Source organism: Podarcis cretensis, assembly GCF_951804945.1.
Source record: "Podarcis cretensis genome assembly, chromosome: 3".
NCBI classification, from domain to species: domain Eukaryota; kingdom Metazoa; phylum Chordata; class Lepidosauria; order Squamata; family Lacertidae; genus Podarcis; species Podarcis cretensis.
This window is the reverse complement of record NC_137172.1, coordinates 27,955,198-27,969,325: the sequence shown is the minus strand read 5'-3', so window position 1 is coordinate 27,969,325 and position 14,128 is coordinate 27,955,198. Positions and strand designations below refer to the sequence as shown.

General features: G+C 41.6%; 1 protein-coding gene across 14 annotated transcripts in view; it reads left to right on the top strand.

The window, feature by feature from the left end:
* The window catches only part of LOC307211831 (spermatogenesis-associated protein 7 homolog), a 150,811-nt gene that overhangs the window by 50,487 nt on the left and 86,196 nt on the right, over positions 1-14,128 (top strand). For 11 of the 14 annotated variants that reach the window (XM_079968905.1, XM_079968903.1, XM_079968913.1 and 8 more), the window contains 6 exons: positions 303-424; positions 3,196-3,668; positions 3,761-3,821; positions 7,426-7,472; positions 9,123-9,200; positions 10,948-11,005. In XM_079968905.1, coding sequence (XP_079825031.1) covers positions 303-424; positions 3,196-3,668; positions 3,761-3,821; positions 7,426-7,472; positions 9,123-9,200; positions 10,948-11,005 — 839 coding nt within the window. The remainder of the gene's footprint in view (positions 1-302; positions 425-3,195; positions 3,669-3,760; positions 3,822-7,425; positions 7,473-9,122; positions 9,201-10,947; positions 11,006-14,128) is intronic. The other 3 variants (XM_079968904.1, XM_079968907.1, XM_079968908.1) reach the window with 3 other exon arrangements.

Sequence of the window (14,128 nt, the reverse complement as noted above, 5' to 3'; positions counted from 1 at the left end):
TCGTAATCTGGTGAACCGGGTTCTGGTCCCCGCTCCTCCACATGCAGCTGCTGGGTGACCTTGGGCCAGTCACACTTCTCTGAAGTCTCTCAGCCCCACTCACCTCACAGAGTGTTTGTTGTGGGGGAGGAAGGGAAAGGAGATTGTTAGCCGCTTTGAGACTCCTTCGGGTAGTGATAAAGCGGGATATCAAATCCAAACTCTTCTTCTTCTTCTTCTTCTTCTTCTTCTTCTTCTCCTTCTCCTTCTCCTTCTCCTTCTCCTTCTCCTTCTCCTTCTTCTTCTTGTTTTCCTGTATGCAGACCAGGACCAGCAGAAAAGAGAGGCGCTCATTAAAGCAGTTGAGAAATACAAGAAAGAAATGTCCCGGATCCCTTCTGGACCTCCATGTCATCCCAGGAGTGTTTCCACGGAGAATTGTAAAGTATGCAGAGGATATTGATTGTACAATCTGTATGCGACTTATTTCTGAAGGCACTGAAACATTAGCTGCCTTCCTGGTTTGCTCCCAAGGGACAACGTCCCAAGCTAGCTCAACCTATGGCTGGCACTTTCCGCTCCTATTAAGAATTCTGACAATCTCAGCTTTCAATTTTTTCCTCCTTTAAAAAAGTAAAGCAAGCCTGTAGACTTCCAGGTTGTCCATAAATGCTTGAATATAAGCTGGCAGCTGGAAAGAAAATAAGAACTCAGTCATGCCATCAGGGTAGGATTTGGGGGCAGGGCAGAGGTCGATGGCCCCACTCAACAGAATGAGAAGCCCAGCAAGGTTGGCTTACCACATTTTAAACTTATTATATATTATTTAATTTATGAATTACATGAAGTAGCACACTCTACCATCTAAAATAAGTCCTCCCCATTTTAGACCAGTAAATCCAGAGTCTAAGTTACCTAACTATACCATTGAAAGAATTATATTGTTTTAAAATTTCAAGGTTCTCCAGACATAGTTTCATATGATAGTCTGGTGATGACCATGGGGGGAAATCAGGATAATCTTGCATTTGGAATGAATCATAGAATTGTAGAAGGGACCATAAATTTAACGCACATTTAAACCATGTTACTTCCCCTAAAGTATCATAGGAATTGTAGTTTTCACCTCACAGTTGCCAGCAACCTAAACAAACTAAAATTACCAGGATTTTTCAAATGTGCTTTAAATCTGCTTTCTTCCAGGTTGGAGGACCTGTGTGCTGAACAACTCCTTTGGGTTGGTGGCTGCTCATCGGCACCCCTGGCTTCCCCCTTACTCAACGTAGCTTGTTTTTGTTTTAATTAAACTTCTTATTACTATTACATTAGCATTAAGCCAGGCATTGCACAGTCAGTATTTAATTTAAACTGTTTTCCCCAGCACCATTTGTTTCACCCACTCTGCAACTGAAACTAATTGGCACATGCCCCATGTGATCTGGCATGTTCCTGTGAGTCGGAGACATTTGCCATAAACATTGACACGATGACCTAAGCTGTGCTCAGTGCCACCTTCTGCTCAATATCCCAGTCACTCACTTCATCCTGTTGTTTTTGCCTCACCTGAACAAGAAACAGTGATGCCATCGTGACAAACCTGCTCCCACCTAAAAAAAACCCACAGCTTTTGGGGACTTCTAAGTCAGACCCTTACTTAGGGACACAGGTGGCACTGTGGGTTAAACCACAGAGCCTAGGGCTTGCCAATCAGAAGGTTGGTGGTTCAAAACCCTGCGACGGGCTGAGTTCCCGTTGCTCAGTCCCTGCTCCTTCCAACCTAGCAGTTTGAAAGCACATCAAAGTGCAAGTAGATAAATAGGTAAATGGCGTTTCCGTGCGGTGCTCTGGTTCGCCAGAAGTGGCTTAGTCATGCTTGCCACATGACCGGGAAGCTGTATGCCAGCTCCCTCAGCCAGTAAAGCGAGATGAGTGCCGCAACCCCAGAGTCAGCCACGACTGGACCTAATGGTCAGGAGCCCCTTTACCTTTATGTAAGACCCTGGCAAGGGCAAATTTTATGTGCAACCAAGTCCTCAACTGTAAACATGCCACACAATAACAGGGTAAGAATTCTGAAGTGATCAAGTTGTCCTACTGCAGACTTTGGGTAAGCAGAGTTTTGCATGTTTCTCATGCATTTAAAAAAAGTAAAGGAAATCCTTGCTGTTAGAAAATACTCCCTTGCATTAAAAAGAATCCATGGAACTAGAAACCTAGCTGGGTAAAGAGCTGGCTGGGCTGAAAACAATAGTTGCTATAGTTCAAGAGTGGCCCTTTAGATGGCAATATTGCAGTAACATTGGGGGAAACATCACTGAGCAGCTAATTATTTGTGGATGGTTCAGTATAAATCTACCACTAATGCTTCATTATTGCAACAATGTCATGTTGCAGAATATAAAGGTAAAGGTAAAGGTAAAGGTACCCCTGCCCGTACGGGCCAGTCGTGTCCAACTCTAGGGTTGCGTGCTCATCTCGCTCTAGAGGCCGTGAGCCGGCGCCGTCCGAAGACACTTCCGGGTCACGTGGCCAGCGTGACGAAGCTGCTCTGGCGAACCGGCACCAGCGCAGCACACGGAAATGCCATTTACCTTCCCGCTATAAAGCGGTACCTATTTATCTACTTGCACTTAAGAGTGCTTTCGAACTGCTAGGTGGGCAGGAGCTGGGACCGAACGACAGGAGCTCACCCCGCCGCGGGGATTTGAACCGCCGACCATACGATCAGCAAGTCCTAGGCACTGAGGTTTTACCCACAGCGCCACCCGCGTCCCTGTTGCAGAATATACTTGCCCCCAAAACCCATCACCTGCCTGTCTGAAGACGCCTACTTTCTCTCTGGACTTATAAGCAGGAAGTCATGTAACATCTAACCAAATACAATTTAGAGATTGATGCAGAGGTGAAGTACTGTGGTAACTTCTATGTTGTGAAGAAATTGTTTTTGTCAGGTCTACGCAACTGATGGGCCACTAGTGATGTTTTGTAGGTGCAAACCTGCAAACCGCAGTCACAATATAACACCATGTAGCATTAACTGTGGTTTACCATGACCCGTGAACCGAGCCAGTCCTGAACAAAAACCACACATACGTAATTATTTATGCCGCCTTTCCATAGTTCAAACCATGCTGAAGATGGCTTGCAACATGAAAAAAATACCTTCTCTACAATGTAACAAAAGTAGTCAGGAAATGTTTTTTCTCCCCTCTGCAGTGGCTACAGAACAGCCCGACTTACACTTCCAGTGGACGAATGCGATCCTTGAAAAAAACAGAGCAACACTCTCCTCCGTGTTTCAGGAAGATGCTTTCAAGTAGTCATTCCCCAGTTTTGAGAGCAGAGGAGGCCATCCATGATATTGTCCAGTGGTCTTTATCTCAGACTCAAAACAGTGGCAGAAGTATATTCCCGCAACGTCCTCTTTCTTCCACCAAGTCTCGCCTGCCTGTTCTGAGCCATGCCAGAAAGAAGAAGCTTCAAATTCGTCAGAAGAATTTTTTTGCTGCTGATCTCCTGGACAGACATGCACAGTGGTTCACTGAAACAGTGCAGCCTTTTACTCCCAGAGTTTTGAAAACAGCAAGCAAGCCTTACCTTTCAAAATACAGGTATTATAATGGCCCACATGGAAAGAAAAGTCCCTCGCTTCATCAAGAATCGTTCAAAAGACCAAATAAGTTTAATAGGTAGGCCACTCATCAGCTTAGTTTGCATGTAGTGGGCTAAACACAGCCATGGCCTGTCAGTGTTATTCAACATTTCATTTTTCATTTTTCAGGTCTTCGGAAGATGAATGTCTAAGATCTTATGCAGATTACTCTGTGAGGCATCCAGTCAAGGTTGTTGTTCCCTGTTTGGGTGCTGAATGAAATCACATGAGCAGAAATATTCAGAAATATAAGCAATTCTGGTCTTGAGCATAGTGTGATTTTAAAAAGCAATTACAAACATGATAGAAATGCATCCAGAATGGCTAAACTTTTTTTTTAAAAAGTGAATAATGTTATTAGGTGCTGTTAACTCAAACTGGTATGAAATCAATTGAAAATTGTACTTGGGAAATCTAGTATTTCAAGGGGGATGATAAGAGTGGCCCTTTCTGATCTAAAACAGACCTAGCCTTAAAATAAACAGTAGAATCATAGAATCCATTTGCCCAACATGGGGCTTGAACCCACAGCCCTGAGATTAAGTCTCATGCTCTACTGACTGAGCTGTCACTAAAGCATATGACAATATGTGTTTAAAAGCATTACTGCTGAATCACCCAACAATAATTGCTGAATCACCCAACCCAGTATTCTCCCTGCAAAAAAAGAGACCATAAAACCACAAATAATATGTTCAGTTAAAGTAATGTAGTTAAAGATCTTGAGGAACACAATATCCTTTCACTTTGCCATATTTTACCCTTTAAGAAAATAGCAAAGAAAAATGTCTGAACATAAAGTTTCTCCTTTTTCTTTTCTTTTTGGATATTCCTGATTAATGAAAAATTTAAAAAATGGAAAATAAGAGCCGTTTCAGAATGCAGGGAAGGACTGTAGCTCAGTGTTAGGGCATCTGCTTTGAATGCAGAAGGGAGTCAAACCCTGATATTTCCAAGTAAGGCTGGGAGAGACGCCTTGCCTGAAACCCTTGGGATCCAGGGCTTATCAGTGTAGACAATACTGAGTTGTTGTTGTTTAGTCATTTAGTCGTGTCCGACTCTTCGTGACCCCATGGACCAGAGCACGCCAGGAACTCCTGTCTTCCACTGCCTCCCGCAGTTTGGTCAGACTCATATTTGTAGCTTCAAGAACACTGTCCAACCATCTCATCCTCTGTCGTCCCCTTCTCCTTGTGCCCTCCATCTTTCCCAACATTGGGGTCTTTTCCAGGGAGTCTTCTCTTCTCATGAGGTGACCAAAGTATTAGAGCCTCAGCTTCACGAACTGTCCTTCCAATGAGCACTCAGGGCTGATTTCCTTCAGAATGGATATGTTTGATCTTCTTGCAGTCCATGGGACTCTCAAGAGTCTCCTCCAGCACCATAATTCAAATACTGAGTTAGATAGGCCCAATTGTGGGCTCATTTTAAGGCAGCTTCCTATGTTCCTAAGGTATCAAAACACAAACGCTGGTATAAAAATGGTGTGGTTAGCCTACCCCTTCCTAAGCAAAAATTTCCAGACCTGTTTTGCACCTTTCAAAGCAAGGCTCAACAATGAACATCATAGTTTTGCCTCTTTGGTAAAACAACGGGCAATAGGGCACCATTGGGAGACTAATTTGCCTGGGTTTTCACTTATTTTTCACCAGATCAGAAACAGCGCAATTGTAACCCTTATGCTGTCAGAAGGTCCTTGATCCGGTGAAGTCTTCTTTCAGCAGAACAGGGATGAAGGCAATTTTTGCTGATTATTTCTCTGTCCCACAGCCCCACCTCACCTCCAGTGAAGTTCTGAAGGGTCCCTCAACCCTTTGGAGTAGACCGTGGGGTGGGGAGTGGGGTCAGGCAACTGCAGTAGGAGGGAGAATCAGCAGAAATCCCTTCCCTCCCTGTTCCACAGCTGAAAGTCTCCACTGGCTCAAAAAAACTTTCCAACAGCATGAAGGACGCCATCCACCTCCCTCATGAACCTATTGTGAAATTGGATCAGGGCCTCACAGATTTTAAACTCTGAAGCTTATACAGGCAAACCCCGACTTGCAAAAGGGTTGCATAAGCCTACCCTTCCCCTGTTATGCCCTGCCCTCTTCCGGGTCAGAAAATGGCATGCACATGCTTTGAATGGTCACAAAATGGGAGCTGCCTGTACCTGAGCATTTGCCCTATTTTATTTAAAATAATAAGTATTTTTTGTTATCTACATTCAAGCAGAAAGCAGGCTCAAATTTGATATGTAGTGCACTTATTTTGTAAACAATATTGACATGTAAAACTGTAGCACCCTGCTTGTGGTTAACGCTTAGCTGGAATGAAATATTCAACGCAGCAATAGAGAAATTAAAATAATAATTTATTTGTCAGACAAATAAATATGAGGCACAGTGGTATATGGTTACCAAGCTCTGGCCTGGCCTCTTGCCATTCTGGCCAGCACTTATATTTCTTTAATCCAGCCCCCTTGCTCCTCCTGTGGCTGCCTCTGTCCAATCAGCCTGGTTGAAATTCCTATTGGTTGTTTGCTAGAACCAATCACAAAAGATACACCCATTTCCTTCTGCCCTTTTATGGGAAACAAAAAGCTATATATTCTTCTATCTATAAATGACAAATAAGTAGTAATATATCTTACATGTGTCTCAACAAGGAACCTTAATTACCAGCTCACCTCGCCCTATTGCCCTCCAAAACAAATGGTTAATCTTAAATTTTTATCTTAAACAGATGTCAAGGATCTTGAGTTCACATCATCATTGAAAGATCTCCTTCTCTTGAAGGTCTTTTAAACAAAGGCCTGACAACCATATGTGTGCTCTAATGATGTTTCCTGCTTGGCAGGGGGGGCTGGGCTGGTGGCTGATGGCCCCTGTGATCTCTTCCAACTATATGAAATAAGAATCTAGCATAAGGATTTAACATTTCTTAGCTTCTAATTCCTTTGCATAATTACATTTAAGCCAATATATTTAATACATAACATAGATAGCTTTTTAGAAGAATAAACCTTTTCAAAGTAAAAAAAAGGAAGGAACAGTTTCCAGCCTCAAAATAAGATAGAAAGAAAACCTCTCTTCTCCAGCCAAGCCAGTTGCCTTTTTCACTGCTCTTGACCTTTCAACCTTAGGAAAATATGGCTCAAGTTTAATGGGAGGCACATGGTTTTATTTTACTATTTACCCACTCTTAATTATGTTTATCTCTGCTTTTTTATCTTCTGTAATATGTAGGGTCAGTGTAACCTTGGCTGTCAGCCTGTAATTCCCTTTGACTTTGAGAATTGTTTTCTGCTATAAATCAGGGGGCCCCCTTGTCCAGGAGAATAAACATCTTGCCAAGGTTCTTAGGCAGCTGGTCTTCTGCCTGGCATGAAACATTTGAAGATCTTTAAGCTCATTTTAAGATACAGGCCCTGATCAAAATATAAGCTTGATAAAAATGCAGGCTTATGATTAGATGCCTCAAAACAAACAAACAAATAAATAAATGCAAGGAGTGTGTGTGTGTGTGTTGTTTATATTGTAAGAACTGTACCTGAGAGAGTTATAGTCAATTCTCAAGTATGTTTCCTCATACTGATTCCCCGGACATCTTCTCTGTGCATGCGTACACACTGTGTACCTTATGAGCTTCCGTATTAAAAGAGGGTACTTTTCTAGAAAGCAAACAGTGGTTAGACCACTGTTGGTTCACATAATGCATCTAGCAGGAAGCTAGCTATTGTAGAATTACAAAATACAAGATTAAGCGATACTAGAATATAAAGCAATTGCTTGTTTTCTTTTTGTCCATTGTAGAAACACCCACATAACTCAATTTCTCTTCACTCACTGCTTCTTGCAAAGTAAGTATATTGTACATTATTTAATAATAATCATAATAATAACAGCAACACACCCGTTCCTGTGTAATGCAATACTAAAAACCTAATGCTTATAAAAGATTCAGACAACCTGGAATTTGAAGATAACTGAGTTATAAGAACTTCAGAAGAGGCCTGCTGGGTCACACCAAAAGCCAAATAGTTATGTAGTCCAGCATCCTGTTTGCAATACAAATCCTCTCTCTGTCTTTGTAACTTTTATCTTGTCAGTGATCAGTACAATATAGGCGTACAAGGAAAAAGAAGGAGGATGTGTCTGGTTCATAGACTGCAGTACAGTCAAAGTTGGATAAGTGCTTTTAAAAGAGTTTACTATTAATGAAGAGTCTGGACTTATGTAAAACTGAAGTCTTTATTTCTTCAAAATAGATATCACTTCTGCTGCTGTGCTTCTCTCCTGCTCTAACTCCTTACTCTCTGCATTGATTTCCTTGCTGGTTGAAGGTGTGTTCCCTTCAAACTATGTTTTTCTTTTGTGTCACTGACTTTCTCCTCCTGCCTTATTTCCTGATTCTCTCACTTAGTTCCCATATTGATGTGACATTTTGTTCCTCAGGGACAGAGCAGACTAAGCCTGCAACTAGTTCTATCTTGTTCTATCACTGGCAATTAAAGGATTTTAGTGCAGTAACTACATGAGGCTGTGAATTAGCCTGTAAGTTGGCTGAAGGGACCAATAGCCCTAGGCCCCATCTGCACTATACATCTAAAACAGTCCTGTACCACTTTAAACAGCCATGGCTCCCCGCACAGAATCCTGGGAACTTAGTTTGTTAAGTGTACTGAGTTGTATTCCATTCATCCTACATAACTACAATTCCCAGGGCTCCCTGGGAAGAGGGATTGACTGTTAAACCACTCTGTCAATTGTAGCTCTGTGAGGGAACTAGGGGGAGGGTCTCCTAAAAACTCTCAACACCATTAACAAACTATAGTTCCCAGGATTCTTTGGGAGAAGCCATGACTATTTAAAGTGGTATGATATTGCTTTAAATGTATATTGCAAATGAGGACCTTTTTAGTAAGTTCAAGTTAGGCACATCTAATAGGGGTATGTGTTGGATTCAGATGACTCCTGAGTCCCACAGCAAAGTGGGGAGTCTCAGATAGATTTTTGGAACATTAATGGGATAAACGAGAGAGAAAAAAGGAACAAAATCCAACAAATCTTGAAAAAAGAAAATGTAGACATTATTTGCTTACAGGAGACCAATATAACAAGAAGACATAAAAGAATTCTGATAAATAAAACACTGGGAAATGAGTTCATATCATCTGATAAAGTCAAAAAAAGAGGTGTGGTTATTTATGTTAAAAAACAGATTGAGGCCCAGCAAATCTTTAAAGATGAAAACGGAAGGGCCTCTGAAATGCTTCATGGTATTTGAAGCAATCACAACTTTAAAAGTAAATAAATGCAAGAGTAACACCTATTAGCTTTATTGTCGCATTCAAATCAGTGGGTCTACAAAATGCTTAAATTTGACAGGTTATGCCCATTGATCTGCCTTTCATCTAATGCACTTGAAGTTGCTAGCAAAATTGGTAACACATAAAAAGCAGTATTTCTTTAATTTACTTATCTTGGTATTCTGTTTCATGCTTATGAAGAGAAGAAGAGTTGAAGTACCTTCAGTTTCTCCAGGAACTTGCAAGTGACATTTTGAGGAGAAGCTGTTTCCGTAAGGAGTGAGTACTCAGTTTTTTTCTAATCGTTAATTAATTCAAGGGTGGCTAATCTGTGAACTTCTGAATATTGTTGGACTACAGTCCCAGTCAATCATGGGTTTTCAGAATTGTACCTTTCAGATATGTCTGTTGCAGTATAAAAATTCAGAACCCACTAACAACACAGCAGTAATAATAAAACAATAGCAGACAATGCACTAGAAAAGTGCAGTATTAAAAAGAAATGTTGCAAGTTAAGTGCCTAAAAATTAACAGCGCACATATGTTGTCTGGTACCTGGTGAAATGCTGAAGAGTTAGACAGAAAAGAAGCTTTACCTTACTGTTGACCTTTTCTTGCCTTTGCTTCTGTAAAGTCATTGATTATGTTCTCAAACGCTAGGCTGCACAGAAGACTTGCTTCTGCACTCATCAGCACCAAAGTGTTTAGTCTTGCATTCAGCATGCTTGCCCTTACTTCATTTTTTCTTTGTGCCATTTTTGAAAACCACCTCTCGGCACTGAAGTTGGTGATGGGCAACCACAAGTAAATTCAGAGGGCAACATCTACATTTAGAAAAGCACTCTCCATTTTGTTATCTCATATAATGTTTAGGGAAGGCAGTGGCAAACATGACGGTTTCACAAGACACTTAAACTGGGGGGGGGGGGGAATGCTTAAGGAAATGATTTAACAAGGTCTTTGGGGTAACATTCTTGTAAATCTGTAGCAGCATTGAAGATGTTTTCACTCGTCATCTCAGTCAAATTGCTGAAGAATCAAAACTTGCTGAGTGCAACTTTGTAGGCACTAATATGTGAATTTCATGCAAGTGAGTAATCTATTAATAATTGGATAAAATGATTCTACACTGAACTTTTGAGAGCCTTCCAAAACAACTTTATTCGCTCATGCTTCATCAGACATGGGCTTGTGGAAGTGTTTAGGGTTTTTTTGCTGTTGAAGACATGATTTCTACTCATGACATTACTAAGGTCAAGTACTTATTCCTCAAAACTTTGAAAACTTTCACACAAAGTAGCAATGTAGGTGGTAAAATACTCCAGCAAATGGGCTCAAGCACAAATATTTAGCATTTCTTCTTGTAGGCTGACACTTCCAACATGGAATCTTTCAAGGATGGGTTCCCACAAGATAGCCATAAAAAGGCGACCTCTAGTTTTTCCATATTTTTCACCATTTTGTGTTGCTTGTTTTTTCTTTTTGTTATCCATAAATGCTTTTAAGTCATGCATATAGATTTCTACAAAACACTAACAAAGCCTATGAAACGCACTTCGATCTCAACATCAGAAGTTAACGTAGCACAAGATGTAAATCAACTGGTCAGGGAAAGAGTCAATAACTATAGAGGAGCACTTGGCAGTAATTATTTCCATGCACAAAGCACCAAGATTCCCCCGCTCCATTTAATAAATAGAATGTTTAGGTGCACTTACTCAGGAGTAAACTCCACTGAAGTGAAAGGGACTTGCTTCTGAACTGACATGCGTAGGACTGTAATGTAGATCTTCTTATGTATTACACAAACATAATATGTGAAGAAAACCTTAAAGTTGTTTCTATGGAGGTGGCTCTTACTTTTTTTTGATAACATTAAAGTGGAAATCCTAAGGAAGAACCAGGATTTCTCTTTACTGCTTTGAAAAATAGGCCAGCATCTATTTTTCTTGTTGCTGTTTTCATTGCTTTATTTTGGCTCTCTTTCATGTCTCTGCTGATGTACATTTTTCATTCTCTTTCTAAGGGCAGTGAGCCATGTATTTCAGATGCACACTAGAAAGAGAAGGTATGACCTTGATGAGGTGAGCATACACACACACACACACATTTGTGTCTCCCTGTGTGTGTAATTAAACGTGCTGTTACCAGCAGTGCAGTAGCCCTGCATCTATGTAGATCGAATAACAATATATACCATTTGGGCTGCTACCCTTTTTAATTAAAAAGAGAATACAATTAGGTGCCTAATGAATGAATTAACAGCTTCAGAGTGGATTATATGTGATGCAGGCAAAAAAACAACAACCCAACCTCAATCCTTCCCTCCCCTTGGCGATAAACCGATAGTGTAACTTAGCATTTGATGATGTATGCAGCTGTTCAGGTCCTCCTTTAAGGGAAGGGAGGCCCTTATTGCAAAGCAAGCCTGTTTGAAGCAACAGATAAAGCCAGTGAGGATTTGTAATCCTCCAGTTTTAGAAACGAGTCACTTAGATGCATGAGCTGAACTACAAAGCCTTGCCACCAACTTTGAAGTCCACTTGGCTTCAAAGGGCCTTCCTCAAAGCCTGCTTTGATGGTGCAAAGTGCATGTTAAGAGGAACCAGGCAAATACAAGGCAGCACCAGGCGTGGCTGCATCTTCAAATAAAAATACAAAATGTTATGGGGGGGGGATTAGGGAGGGACTCCTGTAATCCAAAATGAAAACTTCATAGCACTGTTTGCCATAATGCAAATCTCAGTTAATGATGCATTCGTTGGTCCAGTTCACACATCACCAGTGGTTTGATGTGAATGAGCAGTGTGATGGTGCACGCTTCTCAAAAGTGCTTGTGGTGCTCCTCCCCTGCTCCTGCTGCATGGCAAACAAAGCAATCCAGAGTCCAGCTTCTTTGTTTCCTGAAACAATCTTCAAATACTAGGTTTATTCGTTTGAAGAGAAACAAACTGCAAACCCAGATCTGGATGGTGGAACAAGTCCAACTCTTGCTTGTTCTGTCCATGGTGCAGCAACAGAAGAAATGGGGGGTAGGGCTGCCATATGACTGGATTTTCCCAGACATTACCGGGATTTGAAATGCGGAAGTGACGTCTGGGGGGAATTTTCGAGAGGTGGTGGTTTGTCCTGGATCTTTGGCAAAGAAAATTTGTGTGTGTGTGTGTGTGTGTGTGTGTGTTTGCGTTTGCAAAAAAGAAAAGTTCAACAATTTTCGGGGTGTCCTGGTTTTTACTTTTTGAAATGTTGCAACCCTAGCAGGGGAGGAACACTGCAGGAACTTTTGAGCAGCATGGAGTAGCGGCTGGTTTGGTGGGGCAGAACTGCAAAGTGTCCCTCCTAAGACAGGTGACACTACAGTTTACTGACATGGTGTGGAGCAGGGTGGCTCACTCATGAAAATCTTCTGTATCTCTGCCCCCCAAACCCTCTGCTCACAAATGTTTGCAGTTGTTGCCCTCCTGTTTATGCTTATCTAACATAAACTGATTTCCTGTATAGTCATTATTGCTTTAAAATGATTCCACAATTATGGGACAATGGGTCATGACTATTTTCTCAGCTTCTGGAGAACATCAGACGAGGCCTGCTGAGTTCAGACCAAAGACTTATCTAGTCCAATTTTCTGTTCTCATAGTGACTAACCACATGCTTTCAGGAAGCCCACAAGGATCTTATTAGGGCTGATAGAAAATTACCTACCCCAATCAAATACCCCAATTCAACTCATAGAGGGTGAGTTGAAAACGGCATTTTGCCTCCAGGAAGATGAGGTAATTCTGAGAGGAGGGAAGACTGTGAATTTGCCTTAGGTATGTATGTAGTTCTGACCAAACTGCGGGAGGCAGTGGAAGACAGCAGTGCCTGGCGTGCTCTGGTCCATGGGGTCACGAAGAGTCGGACACGACTAAACAACTAAACAACAACAAAATGTATGTAGTATGGTGGAGCAGTGGATTCCTTGATTCCTTGTCTCAGGGGGCAGGGGGAGAGTAATGGAGATTAGGGAGCTGGCCAGCCAGAATGAAAGCTCTGCTGAGGAAGCACTGATGAGTTCCCTGCTCCAAAAAGATGCACTGTGTAGGTTTCCACTATGACGTTCTACATAGAACTTATTTCTGGAGGTGGGAAATCATGGCCACTGGCTGCCCATCAGAAACCACTTGTCAGCAGAACTCTTGCAAGTGGCTGGCCAGCTAATTGTCCTCCCATAACGGACATAGAACAAAAAGGGGGGAAGGAAGACACCACATGTGTAAACTAAATCTGCAGCCTTCCACTTCCCCTTGAACTAAATCACATTCCCATTTCAGGTTTGCCATCACTCAGTACCAGAACTCCAAATTGCCAAAACAAACTGGGATTGTGTGGGTGGGGTTTGTTTGTTTGTTTGTTGTTTTTTGGTGTGTGTTTTTTGCAAACCAGGAAACAGCTGCAAATTGCACTAGATATCCTAAAACCACAAGGCTGTTTCATCTTGTTGTTAAGTGCTAGAGTTCTTCAACAGTGTTTCCTGAAACAAGAGGTTATGTGGGAGTTAACTATGTTCACTATAAAGGACGATTAAGAGGTAATCTAGATAATTGCAAAGTAATTAGGTTGTAGAGAGGCTTCATGTCATTCTAAGTGGAATGGGTAGTTTTGGTGACGGTAGTGTTCAGACATTAGTTTGAGTAACAGTTAGTGGGCTGTACAAAATCTGTTAAAGCACAATCAGGGAAGAATTTTAGGTTATTTTTCTTTTTAGATAACAGCACTTCGCAAAATGGTTCATCAAAATGAATGGATTTATATTGTCACTGGCTAGGCAGTTCTGAATTCACCCCTCTTGAAGTCAAATACTGCACGGTATGAAGACATTTTGATATGATCGCACTGAAAGATCTGATATTTGAACATGTTGACCTTTAAGTAATACACACAAATATACACAAACAAACACACACACAAACAGGACCGGCAGAGTGAAGCAGGTGCCTCAGGTGGAAAATTCTGAGGGGCGGAAATTGGCTAGAAATGCGTGCCATGTGGTCTGCCCTGCATCTTCTAAGCTAGCTTGCGGTGGAAGACTTTGTTTTATCACCATTGCTGAAGTAAGATCCAACTACCAGTTTAATCAGATTTTGGGCACAGAATGGGGAATGCACCATCCCTGCGAATTCACCTCAGGCAGCAAAATGGCTTGGGCTGCTCCTGGTGAACAGTAA